This window comes from Quercus lobata, chromosome 12, assembly GCF_001633185.2.
Source record: "Quercus lobata isolate SW786 chromosome 12, ValleyOak3.0 Primary Assembly, whole genome shotgun sequence".
Taxonomy (NCBI): domain Eukaryota; kingdom Viridiplantae; phylum Streptophyta; class Magnoliopsida; order Fagales; family Fagaceae; genus Quercus; species Quercus lobata.
The window spans coordinates 37,749,885-37,768,082 of record NC_044915.1 but is presented as its reverse complement, the minus strand read 5'-3'; the positions used below and the strand labels follow the sequence as shown (position 1 = coordinate 37,768,082).

At 37.3% G+C, this 18,198-nt stretch overlaps 1 protein-coding gene across 1 annotated transcript; it reads left to right on the top strand.

Moving 5' to 3' along the window:
• Positions 1-317: 317 nt before the first annotated feature.
• Positions 318-7,504, top strand: LOC115970739 (ABC transporter B family member 11-like). The gene is made up of 13 exons (XM_031090346.1): positions 318-347; positions 1,477-1,871; positions 2,220-2,274; positions 2,381-2,556; positions 2,654-2,875; positions 3,001-3,239; positions 3,453-3,978; positions 4,082-4,355; positions 4,864-5,744; positions 5,936-6,202; positions 6,326-6,589; positions 6,694-6,987; positions 7,136-7,504. Exons 2-13 carry the CDS (start codon positions 1,542-1,544, stop codon positions 7,490-7,492), a joined length of 3,885 nt encoding a protein of 1,294 aa, XP_030946206.1. The 5' UTR covers positions 318-347; positions 1,477-1,541; the 3' UTR covers positions 7,493-7,504.
• The last annotated feature ends 10,694 nt before the right edge of the window (positions 7,505-18,198 follow it).

Below are 18,198 nucleotides of genomic sequence, written 5' to 3'. Positions count from 1 at the left end.
TTCGTTATAAAAAAGAATAAAAAAAAAACACAAGCCAGTAGGATTAGTTGCCTTTTCAGTGTTCTCCGAGAATCTATGTACTTTACTAAAAATTCTAAATTGTTTGACAAGTAGGATATTTGGCGCTGTTGACCATGAACACCTCGGACCTCATGTGAAATCTATTGACAGTGGCAGACTTTTAAATAGTTGTGATTGCGCTTCAAGCAAAGACAAAGTGCATATATATATATGGAAACTGTTTAGATACATATAATGTACTTGAACAGCTAAATAAAAACAGACGTTCCTGAACAGTGCACTAATAAGGTAGCACTTGTGGATCTCAGACACTGGTCATTTTTAAGGTACCCTTTCTTTTATTATCTTCCTAGGCAATTTATCTTTCTCAAAACCTTTGTCGGATGGGTTTTTGTACTTTTGTTCATTAAAAGCTCTATCATGATGATTCTCAAAAAAAAAAAGCTCTATCATGATATAACTATGATAATTGAATGAAATGCTTATGGTTGTCTTGATTGGAAAGTTTAGAATTATCAGAGGTTCTAGAAGTTTTTGATTGGGAGCCACGGGGTTGCAGAGATCTGATCCTGCCAAAGCATAACAAAGTTTATTCATTCTACGTTGTTTGTTCCCTTTTTTGGACCCATCATGCTTCATGGGCACCTTTTTGAAGTTGGAATTTTTTTGGATGAATAACATTTTCTTCAGAACCAAAGAATATATGTTACTAACAAGTTGCAAAAACTGTTATTACAAGCTGCAGACTAAAATAAACCACACCTCTCTCTCTCTCTCTCTCTCTCATCTTTGTTATTTGTTTGCACTTCATGGGGAGCCTTTGTAGAAGAAAATTTGATACTATTTTGGTATGATCAAGATTGTAAAGATACCGAATTTGCATTGGCTGTGATTAATTTGGCTACATTCTCTAGCTGTATGCTGAATGATTAGAAACAATTTTTGTCTCTTCTTTTGTTTCTTCTGGTGGAGTAAAAACGAGGGCTTGATTGACATCTTTAGCTTCCTGCTGATTTAGTTTCTGTCAGTGTCTGCTTCAACCTTACTTATTCTGGAAATGATAATATCAATAGTCTAAATCAGTTTAGCTTCACTATTTGTAGAGTACTCTAATATTAGTTTAAGATATTAACATCTAAATCTATAGAACATGAACAATGATTTTGCATCTGAAAAGTTCAACATAAAAAAAGTACAATATTTCCCTTCCGTTTCTTTTTTGTGCTAAAATTTCCCTTTTGTTACTTAAATGGCCATTTTAGTTGAATTCAAGACAAAGATGCTAGGTCAATTCCCTGTTGTACTATTATCATTTTAACTTCTCATATATATATATATATATGATTTTATCGGTTAGTGATGATGCTAAGTTAGTATTTCTCTAAGTCCCACTAGTTTGAAATTTCCAGCTTGGCTTATAAGTTACTGATTTCAACCATTAATTGTGTGCTTCAGGGGCCATATAGATTCTGTTTATCCTGAATAAAGTAACTAAAAATTGCATTAGGATCTTGGATAAAATGGCAGTGGAGAATGGCTTGGACAGCCAAACAAATACAGATGCAGCCACCACATCAAAAAGCAATGCAGAAGAAGAGAAAACCTCCAGCATGAATGGTGATCAAGAAGACTCAAAGAAGAGCAAAGGGGATGAGAAAACTAACACTGTTCCATTTCGGAAACTGTTCTCATTTGCAGATTCCACTGATATTTTGCTGATGATCCTTGGCACAATTGGTGCCGTTGGGAATGGGATATGTATGCCCCTTATGACTCTGCTATTCGGGGAACTGTCCAATTCTTTTGGACAAAACCAGAATAGCCCCAACATGGTTGATACAGTTTCCAAGGTACAGATATTCTGCATAAGTTGTAATTGATAAGGTCCAACCTTTTGACTGAAAGATGTGATTTAAATTTTAAGACTTACGATTTTTTTTTTTTTGAGAAACCAGACCAGAAAGTCAGGGAATTTGACACTTTTTGAGAAACCTTTTTAGTTTCTAAGACTTATGATTTAAATACTTTTCAGAGATAAGAATTTGATATATTTCAGCTGCTTATATAATAATATACTGGAGCTTGAATTGAGTATTAACCTATGTTAAGGGATGCATTAGCAACCCAATTCTTTCTTTTCTGACATCTTAAAATTGTTACGTGAAGATCTTATAAATTGGTTTCCTCCAAAATTTTAGGTGTGTCTAAAATTTGTCTACTTGGCACTGGGTGCGGCTGTGGCAGCTTTCCTTCGTAAGTACATTGCATATTCCAATCACTTCAAAATTTTATTGCTTATTGTTCTTTTGTTCATCAGTATCAGTTGTTGAGTTGAGAAATATGTTTTGTTGTTTGCCAGAGGTGGCTTGTTGGATGGTGACAGGGGAGCGACAGGCAGCACGAATAAGGCGTTTATATCTGAAGACTATTCTGAGGCAAGATGTTGCATTCTTTGATAAGGAAACAAACACTGGCGAGGTTGTTAGCAGAATGTCTGGCGACACCGTCCTAATACAGGATGCAATGGGTGAGAAGGTACTAAAGTGCTGTTACAGTTACATCAAAAGCAATGATCCTGTATTTTGCGTATCTTTGCACAAGATCCAGGGGTTTAAAAATTGTGTTTGTGCAGGTCGGGAAATTTTTGCAACTGACTACTACATTCATCGGAGGCTTTTTGGTAGCATTTATCAAAGGGTGGCTTCTAACCCTTGTCATGTTATCCTCTCTTCCTCTTCTTGTGGCATCTGGTGCAGTTATGTCCATCATCATACCCAAGATGGCGTCCCGGGGACAAAGTGCTTATGCAAAAGCAGCAAATGTAGTTGAACAGACGATTGGCTCAATCAGAACAGTATGTCATGTTGTCATAACAAAATATGTGCCTGGGATATTTTGGAGTTTTATCTTGAAATAATGTGTTTGGTTCTGCTTTTAGGTTTTATAAAAATCATGACATTGAACTTGATTGTTGTCTAGGTTGCATCATTCACCGGTGAGAAGCAAGCTATAATTAGTTACAAGAAATTTGTTTTAAAAGCTTACAATTCAGGCGTTCAGGAAGGCTTGGCTTCTGGTTTTGGTCTTGGCACAGCTACGTTTGTAGTCTTCTGCACTTACGCTTTGGCTGTATGGTTTGGTGCAAAGATGATACTGGAGAAAGGATATAATGGGGGTCAAGTGCTGACCGTGATAATTGCCGTGTTATCTGGTTCCATGTGAGCTGCATTTCTTTTCTTGTTTTACTACTAATAGCTTTCATATGCTAATATGGTTATATTCTCATTGTACCTAATAAATGGAAATTTCCTCCTGTTTTTGTTTCATAAAAAGCAAGCAAAAAATTTAAACATTCAGATTGGTATTTGTACATCCTAGTTTCTAAATCATTCATCAGTCTCTCATTTTCTGATTCCTTATGGATATTTCAGGTCTCTAGGACAGGCATCTCCCTGCATGAGTGCATTCGCTGCGGGACAAGCTGCAGCATTTAAGATGTTTGAAACTATAGGGAGGAAGCCAGTGATAGATGCTTATGACACAAAGGGAAGGACGTTAAATGACATTCATGGAGATATAGAGCTAAGGGATGTTTATTTCAGTTACCCAAGCAGACCGGATGAACTAATATTCAATGGATTCTCTCTTTCTATCCCAAGTGGCACAACTACAGCTTTGGTTGGACAAAGTGGAAGTGGGAAGTCAACAGTCATTAGTCTGATAGAGAGATTCTATGACCCTCATGCTGGCGAAGTTCTTATAGGTGGAATTAACCTCAAAGAATTTCAGCTCAAATGGATTAGAGGGAAAATTGGTCTTGTCAGCCAGGAACCTGTGTTATTTGCATCCAGCATTAAGGATAATATTGCATATGGAAAGGATGGTGCAACTATTGAAGAGATAAGAGCAGCAGCTGAACTAGCCAATGCTGCTAAATTCATTGACAAATTGCCACAGGTTCTGATTTTCAGTCAACTTGATTACACTGTGGGACCTTGTGTTCATATTCATTATCAGAAAACTTGTTGATTTACTTCAATAATTTGAATTTCATTTCCAGGGGCTAGATACCATGGTTGGTGAGCACGGAACACAGATGTCTGGTGGACAGAAACAGAGGATTGCCATTGCAAGAGCAATTCTGAAAGACCCACGAATACTACTTCTTGATGAAGCTACAAGTGCACTTGATGCAGAGTCTGAAAGGATAGTGCAAGAGGCATTGGACAGGATTATGGTCAACAGGACAACAGTCATTGTTGCCCATCGTTTGAGCACAGTAAGGAATGCTGATATGATTGCCGTCATTCATAGAGGAAAGATGGTTGAAAAAGGTACCTAATAACTATAGCCATTGATTTCTTTTTTAAAATTTATTCTCATGTGGAACCAGTATCAAAGTGTGCATCGAACCCTGGTTTATAGTAAGTACTTGGTAATAATTTGTTATCATGACCAAAACATATCACAATCTCCCAAGTGTGAATTTTCTTTAATTGGAATGAGGATATATGTAGAAGCCCTCATCAATCTGTATTATGGGAATTGGTGTATGTCCTGGATATTGTCATCAAACATCAATTTTTCGAAATTCACAAATGATTATAGAAGTTGCATAATTGAAAAAAAATAAAATGAAAAGGACTATTTTTTTCTTTTTTTTTGAGAAACAGAATGAAAAGGACTTGCTTTCTTATACTATCATGCTTTATTTTTTCCTAATCAATTTTGGAATCTTAAACTAGTCTTCGTTACAAGTAATTATTGGATCCCAGATTTCACATACTGATGTGCAAGAAGATGGTTGACTTATACTGAGTAATGTTAATGTCACTTGATCAGGCGCGCACTCAGAACTACTCAAGGATCCTGAGGGAGCATACTCTCAGCTTATACGCTTGCAAGAAGTAAACAAAGGATCAGAACAAGCATTAGATGATCGAAACAATCCGGAAATTACTGTGGAATCATTCAGACACTCAACTCAAAGAATGTCAATCCAACGATCCATAAGTCGAGGATCATCTGGAGTGGGAAACAGTAGCCGCCACTCATTCTCTGTATCATTTGGTTTACCTACAGGAGTTAATGTACCAGACATTGCACGGGCAGAAACAGAATCCCCTTCAGTACCTACAGAAGAACTTCCAAATGTTCCACTCAGCCGCGTTGCCTACCTTAACAAGCCTGAGATTCCAGTGCTTATAATTGGAGCTGTAGCTGCAATCCTCAATGGCGTAATACTTCCAATTTTAGGATTACTAATTTCCAGCGCTATCAAGATATTTTTTGAACCTAATGGACTAAAAAAGGATTCAAAATTTTGGGCAATAATGTTTATGCTCCTTGGTCTGGCATCATTTCTGATCAGTCCAGCACGATCATACTTCTTTGCTGTGGCTGGGTGTAAATTAATCGGACGTATTAGAGTAATGTGCTTTGAGAAGGTGGTTAACATGGAGGTTAGTTGGTTTGATGATCCTGATAATTCAAGTGGTGCAATTGGTGCAAGGCTCTCAGCAGATGCAGCATCAGTGCGTGCTTTAGTAGGGGATGCACTTGGTCAGATGGTAGAAAATATGGCTTCAGCAGTTGCTGGGTTGGTCATTGCCTTTGTTGCTTGCTGGCAGTTGGCTTTTATTATCCTGGTATTGATTCCTCTAATTGGAGTTAATGGATTTATTCAAGTGAAGTTCATGAAAGGATTTAGTGCAGATGCAAAGGTATGCTTTAAAATTAATGCCTTTTCTATGTTACTATGTATGATTGCACCATGCTAAACATTCTTCAAGGACAGACTTGAAAAAAGTAGAAATTATATCCAAGAATGATAATGTTGTAGAATTCTTTACAAGTAAATTTTAGTATTTGTGTTAAAAAGAATTTATCACGATGTAAATTTTAATTTTTTCAGATGATGTATGAGGAAGCGAGCCAGGTTGCAAATGATGCTGTTGGAAGTATAAGAACGGTTGCTTCTTTTTGTGCAGAAGAGAATGTCATGGAATTATACAAAAGAAAATGTGAAGGTCCTATGAAGACAGGGATACGGCAAGGCCTGATTAGTGGAATAGGATTTGGGTTATCTTTCTTCTTAATGTATTCTGTCTACGCAACTAGTTTCTATGCTGGAGCTCGACTTGTTGAGGCTGGCAAAACAACATTCTCAGACGTTTTCCGGGTAAATATTCTTCCCACTTCCCATGTTTTTAAAGTTTTTTAGAAGAAATTTGGCAACTTTTAGAGAATGGTGAAATTTACTCATACAAAATTAACTTTGAAATTTTGTATGTATGCTCTACAGGTTTTTTTTGCCTTAACCATGGCAGCAATTGGAATTTCTCAAACAAGTTCCTTTGCTCCTGATTCTAGCAAAGCCAAGAACGCCGCTGCTTCCATATTTGCAATATTAGATCGGAAGTCAAAGATAGACCCAAGTGAGGAGTCTGGCATGAAATTGGATGATGTCAAGGGCGAAATTGAGCTTTGTGATGTAAGCTTTAAGTATCCTTCTAGACCAGATATTCAGATTTTCCGAGACCTCAACTTAAAAATTCATTCTGGCAAGGTAAAGTTTAATTATTGGATTGTATCTAAACTTCCATTTCCTTTTCGCAAGGAGCATTTCATTTAAAACGTACTGATCAAGTTATTGTTCTAAACATCTTTCAGACGGTTGCCCTTGTCGGAGAAAGTGGTAGTGGAAAATCAACAGTGGTCTCACTTTTACAAAGATTTTATGATCCTGATTCAGGCCATATAACACTGGATGGAATTGAAATTCAAAAGTTTCAACTCAAATGGTTGAGGCAGCAAATGGGACTTGTGAGCCAAGAACCAATTTTGTTCAATGACACTATCCGTGCCAACATTGCATATGGAAAGGAAGGAGATGCAACTGAGGCAGAAATTATATCTGCATCAGAGTTGGCCAATGCCCACAAATTCATTAGTAGCTTACAACAGGTTTGAGCAATACAAATCATTTTTCAAAACCCATCTCATTTTCATTCACGAACCAAGTCCCTCTATTAAGACACTTATGGTGGATAGCATTAACTTGCACATGTGCTTTATTCCTTGTCTCACAAGTTTGCAAAATTGCAAAATGCAGGGTTATGATACCATGGTAGGTGAACGAGGAGTCCAATTATCTGGTGGGCAAAAGCAACGTGTAGCCATTGCACGTGCCATAGTCAAAAGTCCAAAAATATTACTATTAGATGAAGCTACTAGTGCACTAGATACCGAGTCTGAGAAAATTGTTCAAGATGCATTAGACCGAGTCATGGTTAACCGGACTACAATAGTTGTGGCTCATCGATTATCCACAATCAAGAATGCTGATCTAATAGCAGTTGTTAAAAATGGAGTAATCGTGGAGAAAGGAAAGCATGAAACTTTGATTAATATCAAGGATGGATTTTATGCCTCCTTAGTGGCACTTCACACCAGTACTTCAACCGTTTGAATTATTTTCTAATTGTTCTCTTCTCTTATCGAGAAAGACGTGCAACATTTTTTTTTTTTTTTTTTTTGATAAGAGGACATGCAACATTTTAATTTTCAATGTAACAATTTTGTAACTAAATGTATCATACACTATCATGCATTTTAAATTGTATTTTGAAAAATCAAGTTAGTACAATTTTTATTTTGAGTGAAAAATGAGATTTTTATGTTTTATTTTTTATTTGAGAGAGAGAGGAGTGGAGATAATATCGGTTAACAGAATGGGTTGACAACCATTTATTATCTGTTTTAGGTTTAAAAAGATATCATTTGATTTCCAATCAGACGATACGTGTAGTATTTTGAAGTTTGGTAGGAGACAATATCTAGAAAAGATTACAACTAAAAATCAAAATATTCCTTCATTTTAGGTAAACCCTATCTTAAATTTAAAACAGATCTTTATTTAAAACTGAAAAAAATGAAAGCAAGCTGATCTGTCAAAACTCTCACATCTTCCTCCACTCCTAATCACAAAAGATGAAGAGAGTTTTTATCTTCACTTGCTTTTTGTTTACATCATTTCTAATAGCTAGTTCTGACCTTTCACCCCAGAGTCACCCTCATACTCACCCTCAGAGTCACCCTCTGGGGGTTGCTCAGATTTAATTTGGGATTTGGTAGATTGCATGTCTTATCTGAGTGATGAAAGTGAGGTGACAAAGCCTGGCCCTGATTGTTGCACTGCGTTTGAATTAACAATGAATACCGGTGCTTCGTGTATTATACAAGCCATAAAGAGCTTAATAGTGATGCTCACGTCTTTTTTTTTTGGTTATAAAAATTAATTTTTTGAGATTTTTTTTGGTATTGTTAGAAAAATGCAGTTTCCTTACTATCATTCAAGGCATTTTTTTTTTTAATAAAAAGATATGAGCTGCAATTGATTTTTCAAATAAAGGAATAAATCAACAGTGAAAGTTAGTAATATTTTATTAATTAACTTTTAGAGAAAAATAAAAATAATAATAACGAAAATTGTATTTGGTTTACAAAAATTAGCTCGTCAATCCCTCTCTCTTTGGGAATGCATTGTGCCTATACTGTTTTGATTGTGTGTAATTAACTCTCTTTTGAAGAATGAAATTAAAATAAATAAAAATTATACTAGTTTTGAAGCAGTGTTTTCAAATTCTTAAATTATAATATTATTATTTTCATATTTGATATTAAATTGTCATTATCAAGTTCATTAGTTTATGCAAAATTACTGATGAATGCTATACTGTGCGTTTAGGGTTTCCTACATCTGGAGAGAGAGAGTTTGCAGAAACCAAAGAAAATCTCTCTATAGTTTAAGAAACATAATATACTAAAATTAAAGAGAGAAAATTTTTGGAGGACAAAATATTATAGATAATTTAAAAGAATTTTGGTTTAATTCCTGAACACTGCAACTCCATAAAATTCATACTAATAATAATATTTTATGATAGCGCAGTTAGAATTTTGGTTCTTGAACACTGAATTGGAAATTGATTATATGAGTATTCAATGGTGAACAAAGTACTATATATTAATTAATATATAAAAAAAACTAACCTTGAATGCTATACCGTGCGTTTAGGGCTTCCTGCGTCTGGAAAGAGAGAGTTTGCAGAAACCGTGGCTTTATATTTCTTAACTTGAGAGAGGGGTAAGGTTGCTAGGGTTTTGAGGAGTTATAATGTTTTTATTTTTATTTTTTATTTTTTAAATATTATGCTGACGTGGAAAATTGTGCTAGAGAGAGAGAGTTTGCAAAAACCGTGGCTTTATATTTCTTAACTTGAGAGAGGGGTAAGGTTGCTAGGGTTTTAAGGAGTTATAATATTTTTATTTTTATTTTTTATTTTTTAAATATTGTGCTGACGTGGAAAATTGTGGTGCCAGCAGAGACTTCGGTTTTATATATAGATATATATAGATGTGTGATAATCCATTTGAAACCACCTCAAAGCTATAATGTTTAAAATACTATTTACCTTAAAAAAATCCTCTACAATATATTATAGAAATTAAGATTACACAAACATGCACATTTATTGTGATTGTGGATCTTACATAAAAAAAAATAGAACCCTTATAAGATTCTAAGTAGATAATGTGTTTAATTTCTAAAATGGAAAATTTTAAATTCAAATCAGTTTGGAAGAACTTATAAGATTCTGAGTAGATAATGTGTTTAGTTTCTAAAATGGAAAAAGTTTAAATTCAAATCAGTTTGAAAGAAAATTTTTCCAACCCACTGTATGGCGATTGATAAAACCTTTTACCATATGGCTTTATTAATTGCCACGTAGGTTGGAACTTGGAGGAGATTACTCCAAATTAATTTGGGGAAAAACTATTTCCTAAAATAATATAGCAACAAGTTGGGCTGCCTACAAGAAACAAGGCCCGTAGTTTGGACTTCTAGTAATCAAACCTTTATCTAGGGTTGCTACACACGCTGGTAGATTTGGGCCATCGTTGGTTTATACTGACTTTCGGGTTCTGCATTTATTTCAAACAACAAATTGCTTAAGTTTCCAAGTTGGGCTGGCCACTAGAAACAAGGCCCATAATAAACCTTTATCTAAAGTTGCTACCCACTCAAGCGGATTTGGGCCGTTGTAAATTAACATGTACTCTACATTCATTTCAAACAGCAAATTAAGGGTCTGTTTAGTACGTGTGTTTAAACAACAATTTTCAGTTTTTTTGGAAATACGTGTGGGTGAAAAAGTGTGTAAAAATATGTGTAATGTTGTTTAAAAACTGAAAACATGTGTTTAAACACATGTACCAAATAGGCCCTAATAATTTCTAAAATAAAAAGAACAGTGGTGTTTCTTTGTCAATGTGACTCTGTGTACAACACAATTATGCAATTAAATGTGCTGCTGGTAATAAGCACGCAATAATTAGTTTTTTTTATTGGTGTTATGGCAAGCACTACCTAAATATAGAACAGGTAGGATATGAATTACTTACAGATTAGAATGAGATGAGTTAACAAGGAGCAGCAAGGTGAAAAAGATGTCTTTGTAATTCTGTTAACAGTTTATTTTTAAGAATGATTTTGAGAATTTTTTATTTCTTTATTTTTTGGGTGGTAAGTAGCTTGTGCACACAATTTGTTTTTGCAATTTTGCATTTATTATTATCTGTTTTAGGGGAATAGAGGCACTTAACATGACTTTGTCATGAAAAATATGATTTTCCCATATTTGAAGCTACTCTTTATGGTTGCGGAGAATGGGGTTCAGAATTATGTAGTTAGGAAATTCCATGATGTCTTCATATTTATCTTAGTGCGATGACAAGTGTTGTCCACCAAAAGTGACATGTCGCATTTGAGTTCAGGAATCAGCCTCTAAAAAAAAGATATGGTATTAACGTTGCCTGCCTACCATGACCTCTCCCAGACCCTGTAAAGTGGGAGTTTTGTGCATTTGGTACAATCATTTGTTTTTAGATAAATAAAATCTTAATGATCATTGAGTAGTTTATTCCAAATTCTTGGAAGTTTATGATAGGGAGGATCTAGGGTGTTCGATTTGGTCAATTTTAGGGGAGCGGGGGTATTTCAAGCTAACAGCAATGGTCGTTTTAGAAACCATGCACCAAGACTGTTTGATCAAGATGGAGCTTGCATCTAATTGGTTTGGATTGGTTCAATCAGGATTTTGATTTTGGCCACATCACAAATAAACACAGAGAGAGGGAGAGGGGTTGCTTGTCGATGTGGGGCTATACTGACAACAAATTAGAGATAATTAGCTAGAGAGAGGAAGATACAGGTCTTACTAAGGTTGCTGATATGGGATTGTTGGCAGTAGGACAGCGAAGGGGTGACCGCAGGTTGAGGAGACTGACTGTGTCTTTAGGGTGTGAGGGTTAAGAGGAGTGGCTAACATTTGGAGAGAGAGAGATGAAAATGTTAGGGTTTGGGTGGATTTGTTTGATTGTTTCAATTTTTAATTTTTGGATAGGATTCGATGCTTTTGAAGGTGTACCCTCTTTGTGTGTGTGTGTGTATAATATTTAAAATAAAATATAAAATACAGTAGTGACTTGGTTGGTATTGGTGTGGTTAGGTCTAGCTTTTACTTAAACCACGTTGGCAACTGCACTGAAGATCTCAATTGTCTTTTATTTGAAGACTGGAATTTTTATAAAACTTCAGAAAAAGTGCGGGATACATCCTGAGAACATGCGTCCTCAATCAGATTGGGAGTTTCCTCCAACCATAAAACAAAATCACCCACATGTTTTGCAAATTGGGCTAAGATGTGGGCTGGTTTATTGCCATCCCGTTTGACATGAATGAAAGATACAAAGCAAAACTTATCCATTTGTGCCAATATGCTATCCGTGACTGTTTCTATAGATGCAGGTGCCTCTGAGGTGCCTGTCAAGATATTCTTGAGGGTGCTAGAGTCCGTTTCGAAGTAAACTTCCCTGAACCTCATCTCCCACGCAAATTAGATAGCAATCTCCATGAATTTCGCCTCAGCTTCTAACACCGCCAAAGTAGCTAGGAGTCTCTTGCTCATTGCTGCCAAAACCATACCTTGAGAGTCCTGTAACATCATCCCAGCACCTGTAGCTCACAGTTCAGTGAAAACCGCACCATCAACATTCATTTTGAACCGAGGGGGGGTCTGAAGGGTCATTTAACCTGCACCGCTGGGTTCATACAACTCACCCTTTCATTTGCTGCCCTATACTCCTCCATCAGGGATGCTGAGCATCTAACCATAGTATTGCCCACACGTTGTCCACCCCCGTTTCAAATTGTGTTTTTGTCCTTCCAGATTTCCCAGCATAATGACAGGAATTTTTCCATTAAACCTGAGCATATCGATCTGTGATGCACCAGTTGCCACACTACATCAATAAAACTCCACCTGTTGTCTATAGAGAAGGGGAACACCATCTTACTGTTGCTCCATACCTCCCTCGCCCTGTCACAAAACCAAAATAAATGCAGGCTAGTTTGTGTCCCTTTCCCACACTAAAGGCAGATATCATCCTTGGTGACTTGCCTCTTTTTCAAGTTAGATTTGGTTGCTAAGGCTTCGTGGCAAGCCCTCCAGGAAAAACTCAGAATCTTGTTGGGGAATTTCAAATTCCAGATGCTTTTCCAAACATGCTTCATTCCCGATCAATTAGAGCTTCCCTCTCATTGTTATCCCCCATCTCCCAAATACTATTGTAAGCACTGCCAATAGAGAATTTCCCATTTCTTGTGCCATTCCACACAATCCTATCCACGGGTAGCCTTAGGCTTAATGGTATGGTCAGTATCAAGTCTGCTTCCTCAGAGCTAAAGAGTTGCCTAACCACAACAGAATTCCACTCCCCAGTTTCTTCTACAATGAGTTCACTAACCTTTGCGTTTGCCTATGAGGCTTGCACTGGAGAAAGAATCCGTGGGTACGAATTAGAGGGTAGCCAGTCATCTGTCCATATGTGAATGCTTTTACCACTGCCCACTCTCCATCTTCTTCCCTTCTCTACTATGGCTTGGCCAAACATGATGCTCCTCTAGGCGAAAGATGGATGTTTACCAAGAGTCGCCTTAATAAATTCGCAATCCAAGAAATATTTTGCCTTGAACACCCTTGAAAACAGAGAATGAGTGGTTGTTTGTAGCCTCCACCCTTGTTTTGCTAGTAGAGCCTTATTAAAACTTTTAAAGTCCCTAAGCCCTATTCCTCCATTTTCCTTAGGTTGGCACATTTTCACCTAGCTAACCCAAGCCAATTTCTTTTCGTCTTTTCTTTGACCCCACCAAAATTGCCTTATTATGCTAGTGAGATCATCACAGATGTTATCTGGGAGTTTAAAGCAGCTCATAGTGTAAGTCGGGATGACTTAGGCCATGGCCTTGATAAGCACTTCTTTACCGGCAACCGATATAAGCTTTTCTTTCCAATCAGTCAACTTGTGAGCCACCTTGGACTTTAGTTAAGCAAAGGAATTTGTTTTGGACCTACCAATAAGAGAAGGAAGACTGAAATATGTTTTGTGTTGCTTGATCACCTGGGCACCGAACATTGTTTTGATCTTGTTCAGCATTTCCCCCCTTGTGTTTCCGCTGAAATATAATGAAGTTTTATGTTTTTTTAGCTGCTGCCCTGATGAGGTTTCATATACCTTGAGAATTCTAAGAATTTCCGACCCCTCTGTTTCAGTATCTCTCCCAAAAATTATGCTGTCGTCTGCAAAAAAGAGGTGGGAAATTTTCGATCCCCTTCTGTAAACTAAAACCCCTCTTAGTCTCTTCCCTTGCACTGCTTAATGGAGCATTGCCGATAGGCGCTCAGCACAAAGGAGAAATAGATAGGGCGACAATGGGTCCCCTTGGTGCAACCCTCTTGAAGGAATGATGTAACCCTGAAGGACTCCATTTATTCTAATGGCATAAGTAACTATGCTGAGGCATTTCAGGAGAAGAGCTACCCACTTGTTTGCAAACCCCACTTTTTGCATAATTCGCTCCAAGCATCTCCATTCCACTCTATTGTAGGCCTTACTTACATCCAATTTCAATGCCATCTCTCCCACCTTCCCCTTTCTTTTCTAGCTGATATGGTACATTGTCTCTGATGCCACCAAGACGTTGTCTGTAATGAGCCTTTCAGCCACAAATGCACTTTAGTTCTCACACACCAGCTGGGGAAGCACCTGTTTGAGTCTGTTGGCTATGGTCTTGGAAGCAATTTTATAAGTAATGTTACATAGACATATCGGGTGGAAGTCTGTCACCCTTTTTGGATCTTTCACTTTTGAAATTAGCACAATGTGGGTATCATTGAAATTTAGGGGAGTGATGCCCAAGTTTAAAAATTCTAAGACAGTTTTTGAGACAACAGGCATACCGTAGGCCAGAATTTCTGGTAGAAAATTGGGGGCATCTCATCTAGACGCGGAGCAGAGGTTGGGTACATTTGCTTCAAGGCAGATTCCACTTCAAAGGCCTGGAAATTCCGAGATAGGAGAACATTCATTGGGTCCAAAACCTTCCTGTGGATAGATTGGATAACTTCTTCACTTACTTCTAGGTGGGATGTAGTGAACAAGTTCGCATAATAATCCTTAAAGGTTTTGCCAATCCCCTCCTCCTCACTCTACCAACACCCTGTTTCATCCAACACTCCTTGTATGGTGTTACATTGGTACCTGCTTGAGGCTTTTGTATGGAAGAATGAGATGTTTTTATACCCATACTTCAGCCAGCTAATCCGTGACCTCTGACGCTGTTGAGGTACAAATTTCCGGGCCTTGATTTTATTAGCCCACTCACAAAATACCCACATGAGCCCACACATTATTCTAAACCCACATAAATATTCCCATATATATATTACCCAAATATTCTCCATGTTATTAGGCCTTCACAAAACTCCATACACAAGCCTATAAATTGCCATGGGCCCTTTCACAAATATTACCTATTATATCCCACATACCATCCAACTTAAATTCTCCACAAAATATGCTCATCATATTACTACCAAAATTGGGCCTCAAATTACACTATCCCCACACAAAGCCCAACATCATTTGGCTTGTGGGCAAAACTCAAAGAAAGCCCAAATTCCAAAAGTCCCACTACAATGTGGCTAATTCCAAATGTCCCACTACGATGTGGCAAATTCAAAGCCCACTACGATGCGGCACTATTTACAAAAACCGCTATGATGCGACACTATTTACAAAGCCCGTTGCTACACGGCAATACTTTACAAAATCTCAAAATCATTTTTACAAAGCCCAAATTCTTATTTGGCATCTATTTTCACAAAACCCAAATACTAATTTGGCACTATTTTATAAAGCCCAAATATTATCTTGGCAATTCTTTCATAAAGCCCAAATACTAATTTGGCAATTATCTTTACACTATTTTTATAAAAGCCCAAATGCTAATTTGGCATCCATTTTACAAAACCTAAAACCATTCTAGCAATTATCTTACAAAGCCCAAAATGACATTTTGGCAAAAACAATTACTTTATACTCAAAGCCCAAATGTTAATTTGGCACTTATTTTTGCAAAGCCGAAATAATCTTATGGCAACTATTTCATGAAGCCTAAATGCTATTTTGACACATATTTACTAAATTCAAATATTATTTTAACATTTGTTAAATCCCCAACTCATGGGAAATACAAATTATTCATTTCTTAAAAGAAATCTCTTTGACAAAATTTTATGGGAACTATGTCTATTATTTCCATAATCAAACTATAAAGCCCATGAATATCACCCATGGCAAAACTACTCATTTTGTAGGGTTAACAAAGCCCAAGCAAGCTTATCAACAAAGCCCAGCTGGGTCAGACCAGCCCACACACAAATCTCAGCAATTGAAGAACACGTGAACTGGTCAGCCAAATTTCAGCAATAATTAAACAGCTGGAGCCCCTTCCCATCAGGTCCCAACATGTCTAATCAGATCAGAAAACAAACACGTGTCTACCAGGGGATGAATCCTTTCTCCACAAGCTGAAATCCCATCATCTCTCAAGTGACATAAAGCTGAAGGTGATGTGACAAAAAGTTGGGAAAGTTGGGAAAGCTGGGAAAGCTTCAGCCAGCTGTTACTTCTTTCTCCTTCAGCTCATTCAGTCAAGAAACCAAAGCTGCCATGACTAGACCAGTGAAGCTCTTGAAATAACACAAAATCAACTCATTTTCATACTAAAAATATGTATTCTCTGGTTCATGAACCAAGCACATGAACTCCAAATGGGGAAACTTAGGGAAATATGGTTTGGAGGGCACCAAAGGGGATCCCAACAGAGTTCTCAGCAAGGGCTCCAAGGTTGACACCTGGCTTGGGGTGGTCCAATCTACCCTAGGGAACTCTGATTCTAGTTGCAGCATATCCAAGATCATTAGCCTAAAGCATGCTCTAATCCCATCAGCCAAGGCTAATCAGCATTCAATGCTAAAGCCAAAAACCCAACTGTGATTGCCCAAAACAGCAGGAACCTTCTAAAGTTAAGCTTACTACTCTTAGCTAAAAATCTTAAGAACGATTCTCCAAGAATTTTCTGGAGATTGAGGAAGATTTAGCAAAGATTATTTGCTAATCACCCCCTGAAAAACCTAATATAAATGGAACTCTCTATTAATGCTTCAACGACCAACAACACACTAAAGCTTACACCAGAAAAGTTTATGCCTTAACCTTTCTGTTTAAGCTTTCTCTAAGCTCTGAAAATCCTCTGAGTTCTTAGTTTCAAGCATAGAAACTAAGTCTCCCAGCTCCTAACTCACAAATACTTTCTCATAGCTCTACTCTTAAATACTTACTTGCCCCAGCAGAACATTCCAGCAGTACCACTATACACTCTCACTCATTACTCATACTACTCACAAATGATTCTCTCTACTCACTACATATATTATATTCATGAGCATGCCATGGCACCATAATGATCTTGCTGCGCTAACTGGGATCTCTCTCTCTCCCTTCATCTCACACTAAGTCTTCTCCATTATTTGCTATTATGGAACATATGATATTTATCTACTCATTTACTATCAATGGTTATGATGTGACTATTACTATAAAGTTTTTCCATCATATTGTTGTATTAGAAGGCTCCTTTCCAGAGCTAACGGATGATGAGTCTGAAAACATAGATATTTCCCTTAGTCTGTAAAGTAACTAACGGCTGGAGACTTATTTTGTTTCGTTTTACTTTACTGCTGGGCTATTTTCTGCAGGAATACCTTAACAACTAAGCCTTTTTCTGCAGAAACATTTTTACCTTTGGGCTGTTTCCTGCAGAAATACTTTACTGCTGGTTTATTTCTTACAGTATGTTTTTCAACTATGCTGACGTGTTCGCTGTAGGAACTGTTCATGGGCCACTCATGACAGTTCCAATCTAAGCCCAAGACATAAAATATAGTGGACTTCTTGGATCTTCACTGATAGCCTTTAGGCCGTGCATCAAGCCCATCGTCAAGTTTCGGTTTAGACCCTTCGACCCAACTTAAATCTTATTTGTCGAGAAGGAAACTTTTTTGCCCCCGACAGACGCCACATGACCTTCTCCACATCCAATAGCTTGTTTATCTCCATTCTTGTGCATTCAATTTCCTCCAAGGTGGCTGTGGACCCCCTTTTGCATTCTAAAACCTTAAGCCTAGCTTGCATTGCCGCTAGTTTTTTACCCACATGCCCAAAAGAATTATTATTCCAGGATGTCAGGGAAGCTCTACACTCATCCAAACAGGTAAATAGAGGAGATTCAGTTTCCTTACCGTTCCTCTAACCCAAGCATCTTCCACCACCCCAGCACAGGATTCTTCGTTTAGCCACATTTCTTCGAAGCGGAAGAGTTTTTTCTGACGGCGTTTCTTTTTGTTATTCTGGACATCCTTAAGAATCAGTACACAGTGATCAGAGGAGGAATTGGGCTTATGATGAAGCTGCATTTGGAGAAATCTAGTCGCCCAATTTGTTGAGACTAATGCTCTATCTAGCCTTTCCCTGACCCATCCTCTGTTTCCCAACCGTCTACTCTAAGTATAATCCTGACCCTTATAACCCAAATCGCGAAGATTGCACGAATTGAGTTTTGTTTCCATTAAAAAAAATAAAATTGGGATCTTCAAAAGACAGTACCTTCTTGAGAGCACGAATTATACACCGGTTCCCAAGCCCCCTACA

Bases quoted from the DNA above. Each gene is read 5' to 3' on its own strand.
- LOC115970739 (XM_031090346.1), top strand. From the start codon at position 1,542: ATGGCAGTGGAGAATGGCTTGGACAGCCAAACAAATACAGATGCAGCC. The intron at 1,872-2,219 runs GTACAGATATTC...CCAAAATTTTAG, and splicing joins TGGTTGATACAGTTTCCAAG to GTGTGTCTAAAATTTGTCTA. The intron at 2,275-2,380 runs GTAAGTACATTG...GTTGTTTGCCAG, and splicing joins GGCTGTGGCAGCTTTCCTTC to AGGTGGCTTGTTGGATGGTG.